This window comes from Moschus berezovskii, chromosome 6, assembly GCF_049115385.1.
Source record: "Moschus berezovskii isolate FMDL1 chromosome 6, NW_MosBer_1.0, whole genome shotgun sequence".
NCBI lineage: Eukaryota > Metazoa > Chordata > Mammalia > Artiodactyla > Moschidae > Moschus > Moschus berezovskii.
The window spans coordinates 23254261-23272413 of NC_142465.1; the positions used below are offsets into that span (position 1 = coordinate 23254261).

The 18153-nt window shown below is 39.2% G+C and overlaps 1 protein-coding gene across 2 annotated transcripts in view; it reads right to left on the bottom strand.

Moving 5' to 3' along the window:
• The window catches only part of POC1B (POC1 centriolar protein B), a 110657-nt gene that overhangs the window by 20528 nt on the left and 71976 nt on the right, over window positions 1-18153 (bottom strand). Inside the window, exon 10 of one of the 2 annotated variants that reach the window (XM_055396735.2) lies at window positions 14918-14998. The exons of the other annotated variant lie outside the window; for it this stretch is intronic. Within the exon in view, the coding sequence (XP_055252710.2) occupies window positions 14918-14998 (81 nt within the window). The remainder of the gene's footprint in view (window positions 1-14917; window positions 14999-18153) is intronic. 2 annotated transcript variants of the gene reach the window in all.

Consider the following 18153-nt stretch of genomic DNA (forward strand, 5'->3'; position numbering starts at 1 on the left):
CAATGGAAAACAGTGACAAACTTTATTTTTGGGGGCTCCAAAATCACTGCAGATGGTGACTTTAGCCATGAAATTAAAAGACCCTGGAAGAAAAGTTATGACCAACCTAGACAGCTTATTAAAAAGCAGACACATTACTTTGCCAACAAAGGTCTGTCTAGTCAAGGCTATGTGTTTTCCAGTAGTCATGTATGAATGTGAGATCTGAACTATAAAGAAAGCTGAGTGCCAAAGAATTGATGCTTTTGAACTGTGGTGTTGGAGAAGACTCTTGAGAGTCCCTTGGACAGCGAGGAGATCCAATTAGTTCATGCTAAAGAGATCAGTTCTGGGTGTTCATTGGAAGGACGGATGCTGAAGCTGAAACTCCAGTACTTTGGCCACCTAATGTGAAGAACTGACTCATTGGAAAAGACCCTGATACTGGGGAAGATTGAAAGTGGGAGGAGAAGGGGACAATAGAGGATGAGATGGCTGGATGGCATCACCGACTAAATGGACATGAATTTGAGTAACCTCCGGGAGTTGGTGATGGACAGGGAAGCCTGGCAAGCTGCAGTCCATGGGGTCGCAAAGAGTCGGACACAACTGAGCAACTGAACTGAGCTGTCTCTTTGCTCACCCTGCCCCCTCTACTCACTGTTCAACCCGCTTCATACTGGCTTGCACCTGTATTAGTCCACTGAAAACGTTTTCCAAAAGGTAACCAAAGACTTCTGCTAAATTCATCATTTTAAAAATTCTTTTGGTTTTCGGCAATGTTGACACTCCTATCTTCTTGGAAACACCCCTCTCTTGGTTGCCCGGACACCACATTCTCCCACCCATCCCTTCGCTCTAGCCATCTTTTCAGTCCCTAGAGCACACCAAGGTCCCCAAAAGTCTCTGCATGTACAATACCCTCGGCCTGGAACACGCTTGTAGTCCTTAATGTCCTCACATCAACTCTTACTGAAGCTTTAGACCAGCACTTCTCAGATTTCAATGTATACATAAGTCACCTGGGCACTGTAACGTGCAGAGTCTGACTCAATAGGCCTGGGATGGAACCCAAGACTCTGCATAGATCTAAGATGCTCCCAAATACACCATGGACCATGTTTTGAATAACAAGGCTTTATATCTCAGCTCCAACTTTTTCAGGGAAACTTTCTCTGATTCTACCTCACTTACACTGCCGACTCAATCAAATGCACAATTCCTACTTTCACTGTATCGTGTAACTTTCCATGATAGCTCTGGCTTATCATAATAGCCTACAACCATTCTCCTCCCCCCTCCACCCCCTATTCCTAGCTGGTTCCTGGCATGTTCATTTTTTGAAAAATGAATGAACAATGTCTGCTGAGCCAGCCCCTGACTTAGGCTGAGTCATTCCCTTCAGGATGCTACACACCACAAGGTTCGCCACCCTGAGCTCAGCTCCTACAGAAAGACAGCTCATCAGTGGTTAGTAGCCTGGAAGATTTTCTATTCCTGACAAGACTCACTCATCTAGGGTCTGCAGAGCTATGGCAGAAGAGTAATTCCATATGTACTGGTTTTTCTACTCTTAACAAGCTGGTTGGCCATATCCTTCATATACACAGTCTACTAGTGCTCCAGATTTTCTTGTGCTAGGTACATAAGAAGCAGAGGAAAAAAAGTAAATCCTGGTTAATGTGCTCAGATCCAAGTCTCCCTCCTTTCTCTTTTGCACTGACAAAAACTTTCAGTACATTCTGAATTTTTTCCATTCAAAATTCATTGTTAGATTCTCAAAAAAATCTTTTTTATATTTAGGAAAATAATTTTGATTAAAAATACTGTAGAAAAAATTATATAGGTTAATAGTTGGATACAACAGCTAGAACACTTACATGAAATAAGTTTTGAGATGGAATATAATGGAAGAGTTTAACTGCATAAAACATGACAACCAGAAGCGTTGCCACTGTTGCCAAGGGAACTGCCTGGAAAAAGTGCCAAAGTAAAACTAAAAATAAACAAATAAGGCATAGTTTGAGATAAATCCCAGCAATGTCATTTCTCTCAACTGCTGCTGCTGCTGCTGCTAAGTCACTTCAGTCGTGTCTGACTCTGTGCAACCCCATAGACAGCAGCCCACCAGGCTCTGCTGTCCCTGGGATTCTCTAGGCAAGGACACTGGAGTGGGCTGCCATTTCCTTCTCCAATTCTCTCAACTAATAAGTACCTAAAAATAGTCATTGCACATAGTAACAGAAATAATAAGACCTTAATGCTTGATTAAAATATTAATCATGTAATACCTTAGGAAAGACTGTTGCTCTTTAAATAAAATGTTTCAAGTATACTTCAGGGAAGAGATAATTTATCTTTAAATAGATATTTTTTTCCAATTCTGTGTGATGAACCTATCAGTATACTCAATTTTTAAAATGGTAATTTTTAAAAAACATATTATTTGCTTAAAATTTTTCATGTCATTTAATTGTATGTCAGACAGAGGCTGTTTTCCCTGAGTTGGTAGGAAGAAGGAATGACCCTCTGATAGATGAGTGGACAAAATGTAAAACAGCTATAGACTTATGGCATTTATAAATCACAGAATATACATAAACTATTTCTTGAAAAAGAAAGAACGAAGTTTTTAAATAGTTTTAACAGCTTGAATTTTTTTCAGTAATTTTATTGTGTACTGAATTTTATAGAGAGTACACAGAATTTTCTAAAAGTACAAATCTGGAAGACTGAATTTCTTAGTCAAATTCTTCTAAGTTTCAACTGATTTTCCAAAGCACACAACTGTCTTCGCTTTATCTTAAAAGAATGCTTAAAATGAGTAATTATTTTTCATCCTGAAATCTCATTAAACGCTTATTATCCCTAAAATGTATTTTTCTGAGTTTAGAATAACATTTACTCTGGTAGTTTGTCTAATGCTAGATGTCATTTAACATGAATTTATTTCACATAATATCAACCTTAAAGAATAGGAAAACAGGGCACAGATTCACTGTACTGAACCTGTAGTGTCAAACAAGAAATTTCCAAGTGAATTATAAGCTGCTTTCACATCTCACCTAGGGACAAGGTGTAACACTAACAGGACAGTATTCCCAAAGACAGGTGGGAACTGAGCCTAAGGAGCCATGAGCGCGGTGGGGCTGGACCCCTGCAACTGTGCGTAGTTCTGATCTGAGCAACAGCAGCAGCAAGAGCGAAAGGAAGGTTGGAGAAGACAGTCTGGGTGCTACAGATGGGTGCACAGCTGTACAAGTGCCTCAAATCACTAGAAAGAAACCCCAAATATTATGGGTTTGAGCAAGCGTTTGAGCCTTGTCATAAGATTTCCAGCCCAATGAACAGAATATTTACCAAGAAAACATAATGCAGTTTAAAAAAAAAAAAGTCAATGGAAAATGATATTCACTTTATAAAATTCACACTGTAACCAAATCTGATGGACACTGACATTATCTCCTATTTCACACAGGAAATTGTATCTGCATGCACCAGGAAGAATAACAGTAACATCAAAGAAACATTATGCACACACAAGTCTTGCCACAGAGAAAACTCTGTTTTTTAAAAAAAAAAAAAAAAAAGAACAAACAAAATGAAAAAATTAAAATAAGTTACAGGGTGAGGTTGAGGACCTCTGAAGGTACCTGAAGTAAAAGAAAAATAACTACAAAGTCCTGCCAAGGAGGGAAAGCCCAGACTCAATTTTTGTCAACTGTCATAATGATGTTCTATACAGTAATTTTTTCCATCATCCCAGAATCAAGTCCAGAGTCATACACACGCATTTAGTTGTTGCTAAACATGGTATGGATATATAATATTCTCTCATTTGACATAATATGCTTTTATTTAACTAAGAGTCTCTTAAAGGATATTTGTTTGATTTGTGTCCATTTTTTGTTGCTGTTGTTTTAAGTAACGCTGACATAAATACCCTTTAAGTTTTTTTCTGTACATCTTATTATTTAGTTAGTATCTTTAGTATGATCATTCAGAACCCAGCAGGAAAACAGAAACCACAACAGTTATTTTAACAGAGAGAATTTAATATAGGGAACCCAGTTAGACAGGTTTGGAAGTCTGAGAAGGCTAAAAGGGAGCACAGAGGTGAGAAGAAATAGTAAATGCATGAAGCAAGCCCCACTTGGGGCTGAAGAAACAAAGGAAAGAAGCTGGTTTGTTATAAAGTTAAGACACTCAGAGGACCCTTGCTGAGCTGAGATGGTTTGTTCATAGGAGGGAAGAGGAATGTTCATTAAAAGGACATTCTGAAAGGAAGAGGAAATGCCTGGCATTCCTTCTGCATCTCTCCTCCAACTTAAAACAAACAAGTAACTCTTATGTGCTTCAGTAAAACAATCCAAACAAATACATGAAAAGTTAAAAGAATTTTGCCACCTTAAATGCTGAAACCCACCAAAATTCTGTAGTGATCTATCTGGAAAGCAGTTTAAAAAGCACAGATGACATTAAAGTTGGGCTTTATAGTGACCATTATTATTTCAACTAAAGGAAAAAGAAAATACTGTAGGAATTAGAGGAAAAAAAATGAAGTCAAATTATACCAGAACATTCCTAGTTGTACAAGTCATTTCAAGTCAGTCGTAATTTTTAAATTATAGGGGCTGATGGGTTGGTTGGTTCGCAGCAGTTTTCTGTATGCTCGAGGACGTATGACAGTGCACAGAGAATGGTATCTTCTACTGATACCTGACTGTCTCAGAAAAGAAAAGCAAGGAGCCGGAAAGACGCATACAGAACTAGGCAAGAACCAGCAGTGAGCATCAGCTGCCAGTTCACTCAGGCCATGAGAATTTTAATCTCTCTTAAGTCCTAATATATTAATAGTTTACATCACCTGATGTCATAAAGCACAAAGAACCTGACAGAAAAACTGATTTCAGCAGACTTGTGGACCACCTCCACCAAATAATTAGCTGTCAGGTGGCTAAACAAAGAAAGGAGCAAAGGCAACTAGCTTCACTGAATAAGCAGCACCGAATAACTCAAAACCAGATGGGTGTCATATATGGAACAGCTGAGAGTGAAGCTTACTATTTTCCACACAACTCTAACAGACCCACGACTGGCATTTAGCTCCAGAGCAAACCTTCCTCTGGGTCAGCAGGAAGCTGGTTAAGGGCTGGCCGCGCAGGAGAGAAGCACTTGGCAGTCATTTCCTGTGTGAAAAGCTCACTGCTGTTCCTGCATTCCTCAGGGTGCGTTTCTTCTCCTCTCAGAGGATGTTGCCCTTCCACAGGAAGAGGAAGGAACCAGTTGTTACTGGATGTGTGGGCTGAGGCTGTCGGGCATTTTCAGCATGCCTCGGTCTCAGCTGTGGGAACTGGGGATGCGGCTTAGATTCCCAGGCCTGGGACAGCCCCGAGGAGTGCCGCAGTTTAGAAACACAGGAGCTCAGGAAGTTGGAAGGCAGAAACGATACCTCCAGTTCCCAGCAATGTGCTCATTTTCTAAAGGAAATTCAAAAAGGTATTTACTCTGTTGGGCTCCCAAAAAGCATATTTTATAAAATCTGTAAATTCTCTGTCTCTCCATTTCATATAGAAAAGTTTAAGTCCTAAACCACTTTTGTCAACAGGTTATAAACACCAGTTTTATTGCACAAATTTTTAACTAGGACTAAGCCTAAAATTTTAATTAGTATAAAATTTTTGGTAAAAGGAAACACAATGTAAGCTTTCTTTCTCTGTGACCTTGAAACTTGAAGGCAGTGAAGCTCAAATTAGTAAATCCTTAACGACAGCTAAGTCAAATTATGATTTTTATCAAAAAGTATATTTTATTTGGAGAAAAAAAAGAAAGCCTCTGACCCACACTATTAATCTCCCTTTACAATGGTACTTAGTAAATCAGCTTTTTAGAAAAGCCACGTTCCTTTAACAGACTAAAAAGTTTTAGCTGGTTGCTTTTTTCCATAATCCCAAAACACACTTTTTTTTAAAGGTCAGTTATCTCATTTACAGCTGTTGGTAGTTCTTATAACATATGGGTCATGATGTACTCAAGCAAGGATGAAACTAATTTGAAAATAGTCTCATTCTCTCTAATGTTTTCTCTAAAATATCTTGTATCTGGAAAAAAAAAGTTTTATATTCTAAAGGGTATGAGATTTATGGAACTGTATTTTTTCTTATTTACTTCTGTTAGTTATCATGTGTGACTTATTTCATTTTTAATGCTTTGACAATTTCTCTCTTTCAGTTTCAAAGAGTGAGGTTTTAAAATTATTTTTCAATCTGATAAGAATTCAACTTTTACTCCTAATATCTAAGTTACACAACTTTTTGAGACATTGAATTAAAAAAAAAAGTATTACTGTATCTCACTTGACATATTCACTATCATTTGAAATTAAAACTAAATGTCTTAATACATGAGGCTAAATTGTGGAAAGCACTTCTGTGTCAAATCCAGAGCTGGGTTTTACAAATGCCTATGTTCATTTTCTTTCAAACACTTAAGATTGGGGGCAGGAGAAAAATATTGAGGGCCACTGCTGCTGCTGTTGCTAAGTCACTTCAGTTGTGTCCGACTCTGTGCGACCCCATAGATGGCAGCCCACCTGGCTCCGCCGTCCCTGGGATTCTCCAGGAAAGAACACTGAACCAATGCCTAAAGATCCTATAAAAATGCCTTTTCCTAAAGTTTAGTAAGTACCAACAACAAAAATACAAACATATCTAGTTTTGGAAATCATATGCACTAAACAAGTCAAATGCTACCTTATAAACTATTGCAAAGTTTAAACACTTAAAAAAGAACTTCACCTACCCCTAACTTTAGAAGGTGTTTATATGATAATCCAGGAATGTTATCATACAAAAAAGCAGTGTAAGCAGAAGCTTTGTGCAACATGATTTTTAATGGTTTTCCTGGAAAGGTAAATGGGGTATCTGGGGACAAAACATTGCATATTACCAATTTACACTTTCCAAATTACAAATTTTAGTTTTGAGACTTTTAGGTTTGCATACACTATTCTTTCAAATAAGTCTTTCCAAATGTTTGCTTACATAAGCAGTTAGGAACTGGCATAACTCTGAACTAGTTATGCAATGTTGTCTAGTAACCAGGATGAACTGTTGCCACAACATCCATGGAGATATCCTCTCTGCATTGGCCAGTTTACTCTTGTCTGTCCTCTCATTTTATCAATACATCAGTATTTTTCAGATAGCATGTGCCATATGACAACCTCCATGAAACTGGATTAACTTTTTTCTTCCTAAAAATAGGCTGATGTGACCATCTTTCCAGAAGGGGAAATCAGTGAACTCTGCTAAAAAATGCAAATCTAAAGGACATCTTGGAAGGAAGAGAATGTTTCACCATTGTCCTTCTCCAAGTCAAAGAAACAGTACAGTATCTCTTGCTTTGATTCAGCTGACCACTTTCTTGATCCCAGAAAAGAAGATAGTAAAATCAAAGGTCTTTTTTCTCTCAGCAACTCCTCTGGTAAAATGATGCTGAACCGGGAGATAATCTCGGCCACCCGGAGATTACTCAGGGCTGCACCTTACTATCCCTGGAGACAGGAGATAGGGAATCCCACAGCTGACATCCAATCTGTCAGGAAATCCTCTTGGCTCTGCCTTCAAAATATCAATACATTCAGAATCAGATCACTTAAAAGCACCTCCTCTGCACCCTGGATCAAGCAACTACTGCCTCCTGTCTGATGATTTCATTAGCTTCCAAACTGGTCTCTTTGCTCTCCTCCACTTCCTTTTCCCAGTACTTTGGCCACCTGATGTGAAGAGCTGACTCACTGAAAAAGACCCTAATGCTGGGAAAGATTGAGGGCAAAGAGGAGAAGGGGGCGATAGAGGATGAGATGGTTGGATGGCATCACCAACTGAATGGACATGAGTTTACGCAAACTCCAGGAGACAGGGAAGGACAGGGAAGCCTGGTGTGCTGCAATCCATGGGGTCGCAAAGAGTCGGACCCGACTGAGCTACTAAACACCACCACCACCTTCGCCAGCTGATTCTCAACACCGTGGCCAGAGTGAACCCATTACAACGCTTATCAGATCGCGCCTCTTTCTCTGAAGGAACCCCACCCCCCGGGGGTGCATCCTCCTTACTCTCAGCCTGGCCTTCTATCACTGCTCGCACTGGCCCCGAGTGCCTCCCCACACATTCATCTGACTGGTTCACTTCATTCCTTCAGTTCCTTCCACAAACACTGCCTTTCACGTGACTCCAATCCTGACCACACTCTCTGAATGCACCTCTCTTCCTCCCTGAGTTCAGTCCTATCTACACCTTTGCACTGTTTCTGTCTACTGTACTACATGGTCTATTTTTGAGATCTGTGAATTGCTTGTCTCCCCCTCTAGAATATAACGTAGGCTTCCCTGGTACAGGCACATGAAGTATGGACTGGGAGCTAAAACTGTGTGCGGGAAGGTATGCTCTTGGCATTCAACCACATCTGCTAGCCCATGAATTAGGCTACGTCAGAGACCCCAGATGAGGCGGATGCACTTGCCTCACTATGGTACGTATCACATTTTCAGTCACTTCTGAGGCATCTACTTATATCTTGCTTTCCCCACCTGGAATGTCCCTATCAAAATTCCACCCATCTCCAGTCAGGTCAAGAGCTGGTCAAAGGTTTTTTTTTTCTTTAAGAGATGTCTTATTTCCTCTAGCCCATTCATGACCTTTTTCTGAATCCTTCCGTTAATAATCTTTCATTTGACAATCATATACCCTTGGCATCTGGACTTCCCAGGTGGCACTAGTGGTAAAGAACCTGCCTGACAATGTAGGAGATGTAAGAGACGCGGGTTCAATCCCTGGGTCGGAAAATCCTCTGGAGGAGAGCATGGCAACCCAATCCAGTATACTTGCCTGAAGAACACCAAGGACAGAGGAGCCTAGTGGGCTATAATCCATAGGTCATAAGAGTTGGACACAACTAAAGCAACTTAGCATGCACTCTTGGCATCTAGTATTTTGAAACTGACACTTATACTGTGTTTTTTCTCTACCTAGGTTATAAGTTTCTTGAGGTCAGGCAGACACCCTGACATCCTGTCTTCAGGATATCATGGGATGCCTCCATGTAGTGTGGACTGATGGAGCAAAAAAAGGGACTGTAGACTTTGATTTTTCTCTTGTAATGCAATTGTCGATTCTCAGTTACTTAAGTAAATTTAACCTAGAAACTGTCCCTAATTCTAAAGAAAGGCATATATAGTACATTCATACTCTATACAGTTTCCAGAGTGAAAACGAGAAATGCAGTTCTCGGAGAAGAGTCCATTGTTTTGATGGTCAATCAATGGAACATGAGCAAGATCAACAATTCCATTGTGGTCATTTGTTGGAAAAATAATAATAGAATACATCAAAACCTAGGAAAATAGTTTATCTAAAAATAACAATTTTAGTAATCTTAGTACTTTAAGTAAATTTTTAAGACATGCCACTTTATATAGACAGTTGCTCCCTGAAAGAAAAGCTATGACAAACCTAAACAGCATATTAAAAACCAGAGACACTGGGCTTCCCTGGCAGGACAGTAGCTGGGACTCTGAGTTTCCAATGCAGGGGGTGTGAGTTCAATCCCTGGTTAGGGAACTAGGATCCCATATGTTGCATTGCACAGTCAAATAAATAAAATAAAAATGTAGTTTCCGTGTTTTGGTTTTTTTTTTAAGCGAGAAATCACTTTGGCACAAAGGTCCACATAGTCAAACCTATGGTTTTTCCTAGTAGTCATGTACAGATGTGACAGCTGGACCATAAAGAAGGCTGAGCACCGAAGAACTGGTGCTTTCAAACTGTGGTGCTGGAAAAGACTCTTGAGAGTCCCTTGGACAGCAAGGAGATCAAACCAATCAATCTTAAAGGAAATCAACTCTGAATATTCATTGCAAGGACTGATGTTGAAGCTCCAATACTTTGGCCACGTGATGCGAAGAGCTGACTCATTGGAAAAGACCCTGAAGCTGGGAAAGACTGAAGGCAAGAGAAGGGGGTGACAGAGGATGAGAGGGATGGGTGGCATCACCAACTCAGTGGACATAAGTTTGAGCAAACTGCAGGAGATGGTGAAGGACAGGGAAGCCTGGTGTGCTGCAGTCCAAGGGGTCACAGAGTTGGACATAACTGAGTGACTGAACAGCAACAGAAATTCCTGACTTGCTCGCCTAGTGAGGACAGGGGCTCAGGATGTAGCCACACCACGTCAATCTAATGTTAAATGGCTCTGTACAATTTTGATGACAAAATCTTGGTCTATTTCTAAAAGAATAAACGAAAACATTAAAATACGCAATGAGAATCTTGAGCTAAATGATCTTCAGAAGATCAGTATTTAACAAGTGACAATATAATTAGAATAAGATTCAGAAGTTTGAGATCATTTTTAAACTGTGTCTATGTGACAGCCTTTACAGAAACACTTTTTTTTTTTATCAACAAAGCTTTAAAAATGCAGATTGGGAACAGCTTATTTTGATCCTGAAATTCTGTATCAGATTTCCTGCCTGGCATTAGAGACACAAGTGCAAGCCACAAAGATACCAGCTGTTACACTGTATCCCATAATTTCTTCTCTGTTGTAAGAAGGCATCAGAGCACAGATATCAATACACTAAGATCTTGAAATCTGCCTGAACGTAATATTAAATCAAGTCAAAACAGGAACAGAAGCCAACTCTTTCTTATATCATATCATGCTTTTATCCTATTAATAAATTTCACAAATTAAGTTTTAAAGAGTAATCTTTTTATATCTCATCTTGATGAAAATGAATTTCTAAAGAAATGTTCTTCCAGTCTGCAAAAACCAAACAAATCCTCAAAATAAATAGTAACCACAATAACAAAAACAAAAAGCACCTTTAAATACTGCTTTTTTTTTTTTTTTTTGGCTTCCAGCATTTCTCTGGGTTTTTAAATTATAATCACATGCAAAGTTCACACCACACTAGTGCTTTATGCCAAAATAGAAACAAATATCCTTTACAATTATGCTTGACTTGTGCAGAAGCAAAAGAAAAGCAGCCAATATGTAGAGGAGATGACAGATTAAGAAATACCACGAAATTAGCAGGCTTCCCTGGTAACTCAGATTGGTAAAGAATCCGCCTGCAATGTAGAAGACCTGAGTTCAATCCCTGGATTGGGAAGATCCCCTGGAGAAGGGAATGGCAACCCACTCCAGTATTCTTGCCTGGAGAATTACATGGACAGAAGAGCCTGGTGGGCTACAGTGCATGGGATTGTATAGAGTTCATGGGATCGCAAAGAGTTGGATACAACTGAGTGACTAACACATACCATGAAATTAATGGAAAGGCAAACAATGATTTCACTTTAGTTTTCTGGCTATCAATAAGCTAAAAGAAAGATACACTGAAAATTTAACGGAAAGCTCTTTAAAGATACTCTGTATAAAAATCTAAATGCTTCATGAGCATCTGTGTCTTCCGAAAATGTGTTAGTAAGAAAAGTAAAATCAGGATTCTTTATGTCTTGCTGGGAGACAAACAGCTATCTTCCAGATTATAGGTAGGATCTCATTAGCCTAATTCCAACCCAATTCATAACAAGTGAGTTTTTTTTTTTTCTGTTTTCTTGTTTATTTTATTTTTAGCATCAAGCACACAACTCAAAGTAACAGTGGAATCTTCCTTTTAAGACTTGTATGTTGGGCTGAACCATGGGAAATCACAGATATTAGATTGCTTTTTCCTACAAATGGCAACATCATATGATTCAATCTAACATTATCCCTTATGCAGATAATAAGTGTACTCTTCAGTCTTATTATACTATTTTGTAATACAATTGCAAACACCGCTACATGTTTATTATACAAATTATTTTGCCTATAGAGAACAGACTTGTGATGGCCAAGGTAGGGAGATGAATTGGGAGGCTGGGGTTAGCAGATGCAAACTATTGTGTATAGGGTGGATAAAATAACAAGATAAATACACAGGTTTCTGTGTCACAAAGAAACAGTATTCCCTGTGATAAACCATGATGGAAAAGAACATTTTCAAAATGTATATATGTGTATAACTGAATCACTTTGCTGTACAGCAGAAATTAACACAACATCGTAAATCAACTACTTCAATTTGGAAAAAAAATAATAATAATTGTCTTCTTGAGGTCCTACCTACTCTGTATTCCTGAGTCAGTTGCTCAGCTGTGTCTGACTTTTTGTGATCCCATGGACTGTAGCCCACCAGGCTCCTCTGTCCATGGGATTCTCCAAGCAAGAATACTGGAGTGGATAGCCATTCCCTTTGCCAGGGCATCTTCCTGATCAAACCCAGGTCTGCAACGCAGGCAGATTCTTTACCCATCTGAGCCACCAGGGAAGCCCTGGCATTCCTGAGTTAGGGTCCCATAATGTAGACACTTGACTTTGATGCCTCTGCAACACCATCGAGGGACAGACAGCCTGATATCACTTGCGAGGTGGCATTTATGTGCACCTCCATAGCATACTATAGAGAACACCTGGATTCCTCAGGTAATGAGGCTTTGCAAAGTTTGAAGGGTACTGGCAAGGAGAGTGAGTCTCAAAAGTTCAGACCAAAGACTTTTGATGATCGCTTGTATCTTCTAGGACAGAAATATCCAATTTTAGTCTATCAACTACCTTACAAGAAGGCAGCACATCTCAAAAGCCACCTATCTTCTGCTCCTCTCACTACTGGGCAAAAACTCAACTCATCAGAATTTATAAATTTCAGTAGGGGGCCTTTTGAGTAATTCATTGAACATAAATTTTTCAGCACCTACTATAAGCTAAGCACTGTGGCAAGAATTTGATGTCTAGTTAATTTTTAATCTCATAAATAACTTACTAATGCAGGAATGCTCACAGGTTTACTTTATAAACATGAACATTGTGAGAGATAAGGCCACAGACCTGCTTGAGGTCCTAGTGCGTGCATGCCAAGTCACTTCAGTCGTGTCCCGCTCTTTGTGGCCCTATAGACCCCATCAGGCTCCTCTGTCCATGGAGTTCTCCAGGCAAGAGTACTGGAGTGGGCTGTCATTTCCTCCTCCGGGGGATCTTCCTAACTCAGGGATTGAACCCACCTCTCTTCTGTGTCCTGCACTGGCAGGTGGGTTCTTTACCACTAGTGCTACCTGGAAAGTTACCAACAATTCTTGGGATTCTCTTTGACAACCAGCCCCTGGGCTGACCCTCCAGCTGATTTCCTGTCTCTGGAACTTCTTATGACTATCTGGGAGTCTTTTCTGGAATTCACCCTAAAAAGACCCTTTAATAAGCAGACTTCTTTCTGACACAGGATAGACTCAGGATAGACTAGTTCTTTGCAGAATTCAGTTCAGTTCAGTTCAGTCACTTAGTCGTGTCCGACTCTTTGCGACCCCATGAACCACAGCACGCCAGGCCTCCCTGTCCATCACCAACTCCCAGAGTTCACTCAAACTCATGTCCATCGAGTCGGTGATGCCATCCAGCCGTCTCATTCTCTGTCGTCCCCGTCTCCACCTACCCCCAATCCCTCCTAGCATCAGACTCTTTTCCAGTGAGTCAACTCGTCGCATGAGGTGGCCAAAGTATTGGAGTTTCAGCTTTAGCATCAGTCCTTCCAATGAACACCCAGGATTGATCTCTTTTAGAATGGACTGGTTGGATCTCCTTGCAGTCCAAGGGACTCTCGAGAGTCTTCTCCAGCACCACAGTTCAAAAGCATCCATTCTTCGGCGCTCAGCTTTCTTCACAGTCCAACTCTCACATCCATACATGACCACGGGAAAAACCACAGCCTTGACTAGACGGACCTTTGTTGGCAAAGTAATGTCTCTGCTTTTTAATATGCTATCTAGGCTGGTCATAACTTTCCTTCCAAGGAGCAAGCGTCTTTTAATTTCATGGCTGCAATCAGCATCCACAGTGATTTTGGAGCCCCAAAAAATAAAGTCTGACACTGTTTCCACTGTTTCCCCATCTATTTCCCATGAAGTGATGGTGGCTCAGCTGGTAAAGAATCTGCCTGCAATGCAGGAGACCTGGGTTCGGTTCCTGGGTTGGGAAGATCGCCTGGAGAAGGGAAAGGCTACCCACTCCAGTATTCTGGCCTAGAGAATTCCAGGGACTCTATAGTCCATAGGGCTGCAAAGAGTCAGACACAACAGAGTGACTTTCAGTTTGCAGAATTACACTACGATAAATACAATTCTTGAGATCTACTGGAAAGTTTATAATATTGTAATGTCAAGGGTTTTTCTTGCTTGTTTTCTTTTTTTGGCCACATGTGAATAATTTACCCCAAATATTTAACTATACTGACACTATTTCAGTAGTGTTGCCAAAGACCACGCCATTCCTCCCATTTCTTTTCAGGACTAGTTTTGCTCTAACAAAATTGATGGCAGAAATGATCTGCCTTGCAAAGATTAAGCACACTCAAATTGAAAGGCTAAAACTCTCAATTTTTTAAGACTTCAGAAACATGGAATAAATAAATTGTATGTATGCAAATACACCTTAATTTTTGATTATCCATCAAGAGAGATGAACAAAGGAAAATGACTACTTTTCTTACAGCTTCTAAGGAGAACAGAAGTAAGTTTAGCACCTCTGAAAGGCAATTAGCAAAAAAGGAAATCTGTGCTCTAACAGCACGTGAAACGTCACATGGACTACCTTAACTGGAGATGAGACAGCATGGATTCTCCTGCCTTCAAGGTCCTCAAACTAACTTTTCTGGAAATTGGTACTGCTCCCCCTGGTGGCAATTTAGACACATTGTAAGTTGACTTTTCATATAAGGTTTTTTTCTAAACTGTTAGGCTACTTAGTCAATTTTATAATTTTTTCTCCCACACACTTTTTAAGGAAAATGGATTATGCCAAACAATTAAATACCACTTAAATGCCAAAGGGAACTTACTGTGGTAGAATCAAAAGAAAGGATGTCCACAACAGGGGGAGTAGAGGTCTGCAAATCGATTACATCAAGCTTTGGGTTAATCTGCATGTATACATTAAAAAGGCCAATATTAGATTTTTATACCATAAGAAATTGGATGCCATTTGTAACAATCTAGAGGGTATGTCCTAATATATTCTAAAATTAAATATATCTGTATATTAGCATGGATACAAAATTTTTAATTATTAGCCTATCAAATCTCTATCAGTATATAAGAAAAGATCATTGTGACCAAGTTGACTTTATTCCAGGAATAAGAGTTGCTTTTACATTTGAAAATCAATGGGATTCACCTATAAAGGGCTATTAAAAATAAAATAAATGACCCACCTTAAAAGATGCAGAAAAAAATCCTAGCCAGTTCAGTAAGACAAGAAAAGGAAATAAAAGCATTAAGATGTAAGAATTGGAACAGAAGAAATAAAAATTGTTATATAATTATCTATAAAGAAATCACAAAAGAATCTACCACTAAATCATTAAAACTAACAAGGGAGTTTACTAGATCCAAAATTGATACACAAAATCAATTACATGTCTGCACTTCGGTACACAGAAAATGTAAAATTTAAAAATACATCAGAGAAAAACAAAGATGCATAAGACCTTTATGGAAAAATAAAACTCATGTAAAGATATTGAAAAAGTTTATTGAAAGTTATACCATAAAGAGCTCAGAAGCAAAGTCCTATATATATGTAAAACAAATACAAAATAAAAATGGTGCCACAAATCAATAAAGGATGACTTGTACCTGAGAAACAGGCTCACTAAATAGATCCCTAACACTACATAAAAGATGGACAGCAGATAAATTATAAACCTAAATGGTATGTTAAAACCATAAAGTTAATAGGAGTAAATGTGTAAAAATATCTTTCTGACCTGGGGTAGAGAAGGATATCTTAAACTAAAGCTGCAAAGTAAAGCCATAAGGGCAGAAACATTAAAAACGGACCCATCTTGTTTACACCAATATTAAGGATTTCTGTTTCACAATGGATACCATAAAGTTAATAATCAGATAATGGAACAGGAGATATTATGTTTGAAACTGGAAAAGGACAAATATCTAAAATATATAGGAAAAACTTACAAACCAATGTGAAAAGAACAGAAGCCCTAAGAAAACATCACAGCTAACCTAACAGTTATCTAGACTATGAAGAGATTTTCAGAAACATTAGTAGTAATTAGAAAAAGGAAGAGTAAAGCAAAATCCCACTTAATACCTATCAGATTACAAAAGCTAGAAAGCTCAGTGATGTGCTGACACTGTTTATAGAGCATTTTTTTGTAATGGCAAAAACAAAAACCACAATCTTGGAGAAACTAACACTACATTGTAAATCAACTGTCAATAAAATAAATAAATTCAAGAAACAAACGGCAATCAGAAATTCCCAAATGTTTATCCACAGTAGAATAGATACATAATCATGGGAATTGCTGTCTTAAACTCACTGGAGTCCTATACAGCGGTGAAAGTGAATGAAATCCAACTATGCACAACAATATCTGAAAGCACATATTCAGAATCCACACAGACAAGTCTCAGGATTTTAATGTTGAATAAAAGAGCAGCCTATATAAAAACATACACAGTATGATTCCATTATCTAAAGTTTAGAACTATGCAAAGTGAAATAATATCTAATTATTGATTCAAACATATATAGTCAAATTTAAAAGAAAAGCAAGGGAATAATAGAGTGGTGACTACTTCTGAGGGAGATTATTTCAGAATTTGGGGGGAAAAAAGGAAAGAAACCACAAGGTCACTAACTATTTACACTAAACATTATGAATACAGAGAAGTAAACCAAGGGCAACAAAGACAGCAGGACTTGGTATCAAATAAATGCTGCCAACAGTAAGTGAACTGGCGAGCCTCAGGAAGGGACTGTTGACTGAGAAAGGCTTCCCACAGAGAAAAGAGAGTGTAAGACGACTTCTTTAGAAAAGTTAAGAAAACAAAAGCAAAGAGAGAGACGGAGAGGAGGTTATGAGCCTCCCTGAGCACAGAGGCAGAATGCTTTCACAAACCGTTGCACAAGATGGCCACAAGAGAAGGTGGCACGGGCCAAACTGCGAGGCGTGAAGGCATTTGGGAAGGCACAGAAAAACTGGAGGCTAACCTGAGCTTTAGAATGATTATGCTGACGGGAACACGCAGAGTATTGGGAATAAAGTAGGGACATAACAGTGAGGACAACCCTGCACTTATCACCGTGGTGACAAGGGCTGAACCCGTGGTAAGAGGAGTGGGATGATTTTAAAAGCACGTATCATGTCTGATCGGTACAGCTGTAGCTTTATGGAAACATTATGAAGTATTTACATTTATCCAGCCACTTGTGTTACAGGGAGAGGGGTACACACCCAACAATCCCCATCCTGCAGTAAAGAAGGAATCAGAACCATACAAGACCATCTGTTTGGCCGCCTAGGTTTTTCCTGGCCATTCCACTGAGCAGAACGCACAGCTTCCTTCCCATCAGCTCTGGGTCCAGAGTTGAGGCAAAGATAAGAAACCTGAAGTTGACTTGCTTTTCTTTCAACGGTGAGCTAGCTGTCCAGAAAGTGCATGCAGACACCTTATTTTCTTTTATCTACTGCCACCTAGTGTAGATATGAAATTGTTTACCAACGAAAAATTCAATCTGCTTTTGCCATCTGAAACAAGAACTGCTCCAAAAGATGAAATCATATGGAAATGATTAGCATTTCTCATAGAGAAATCCTTGAGCTTCTACGAGCTGGGAAATTCTTGCTGTAACAATATTTTACTGTATTGTGCTACAAGTTGCTGCCACATTCATTAAATGAAGCAGGAAAGTCTCACTAGGTAAAAGTTTATAGGCTTCTCCACAAAGAAAATATGCTGAGACAGTGACACTTACAGTTAAGTTCTTTGCAAGCTGATCTCCATGAATATTAACAGTACCTTCTAGCTCTCTTCTTTTTATTAAAGGAAATAATGCTTCAATAACTACAGTTGCCTTGAAATGGGAATCAGCTGCCTCATGAGAGGCTGAGTTTTCCATCACCAAACAAGGGATTCATGCATGATGGAGGATTAATACAGGTGCCCTCACAGATTCCATCCATGCAGAGGTTCTGGTATATCCACCACAGTGAGGCATTCATGAGCTAACAAACTCTGAAGAGCAATAAACATGTCCATCCTGTCC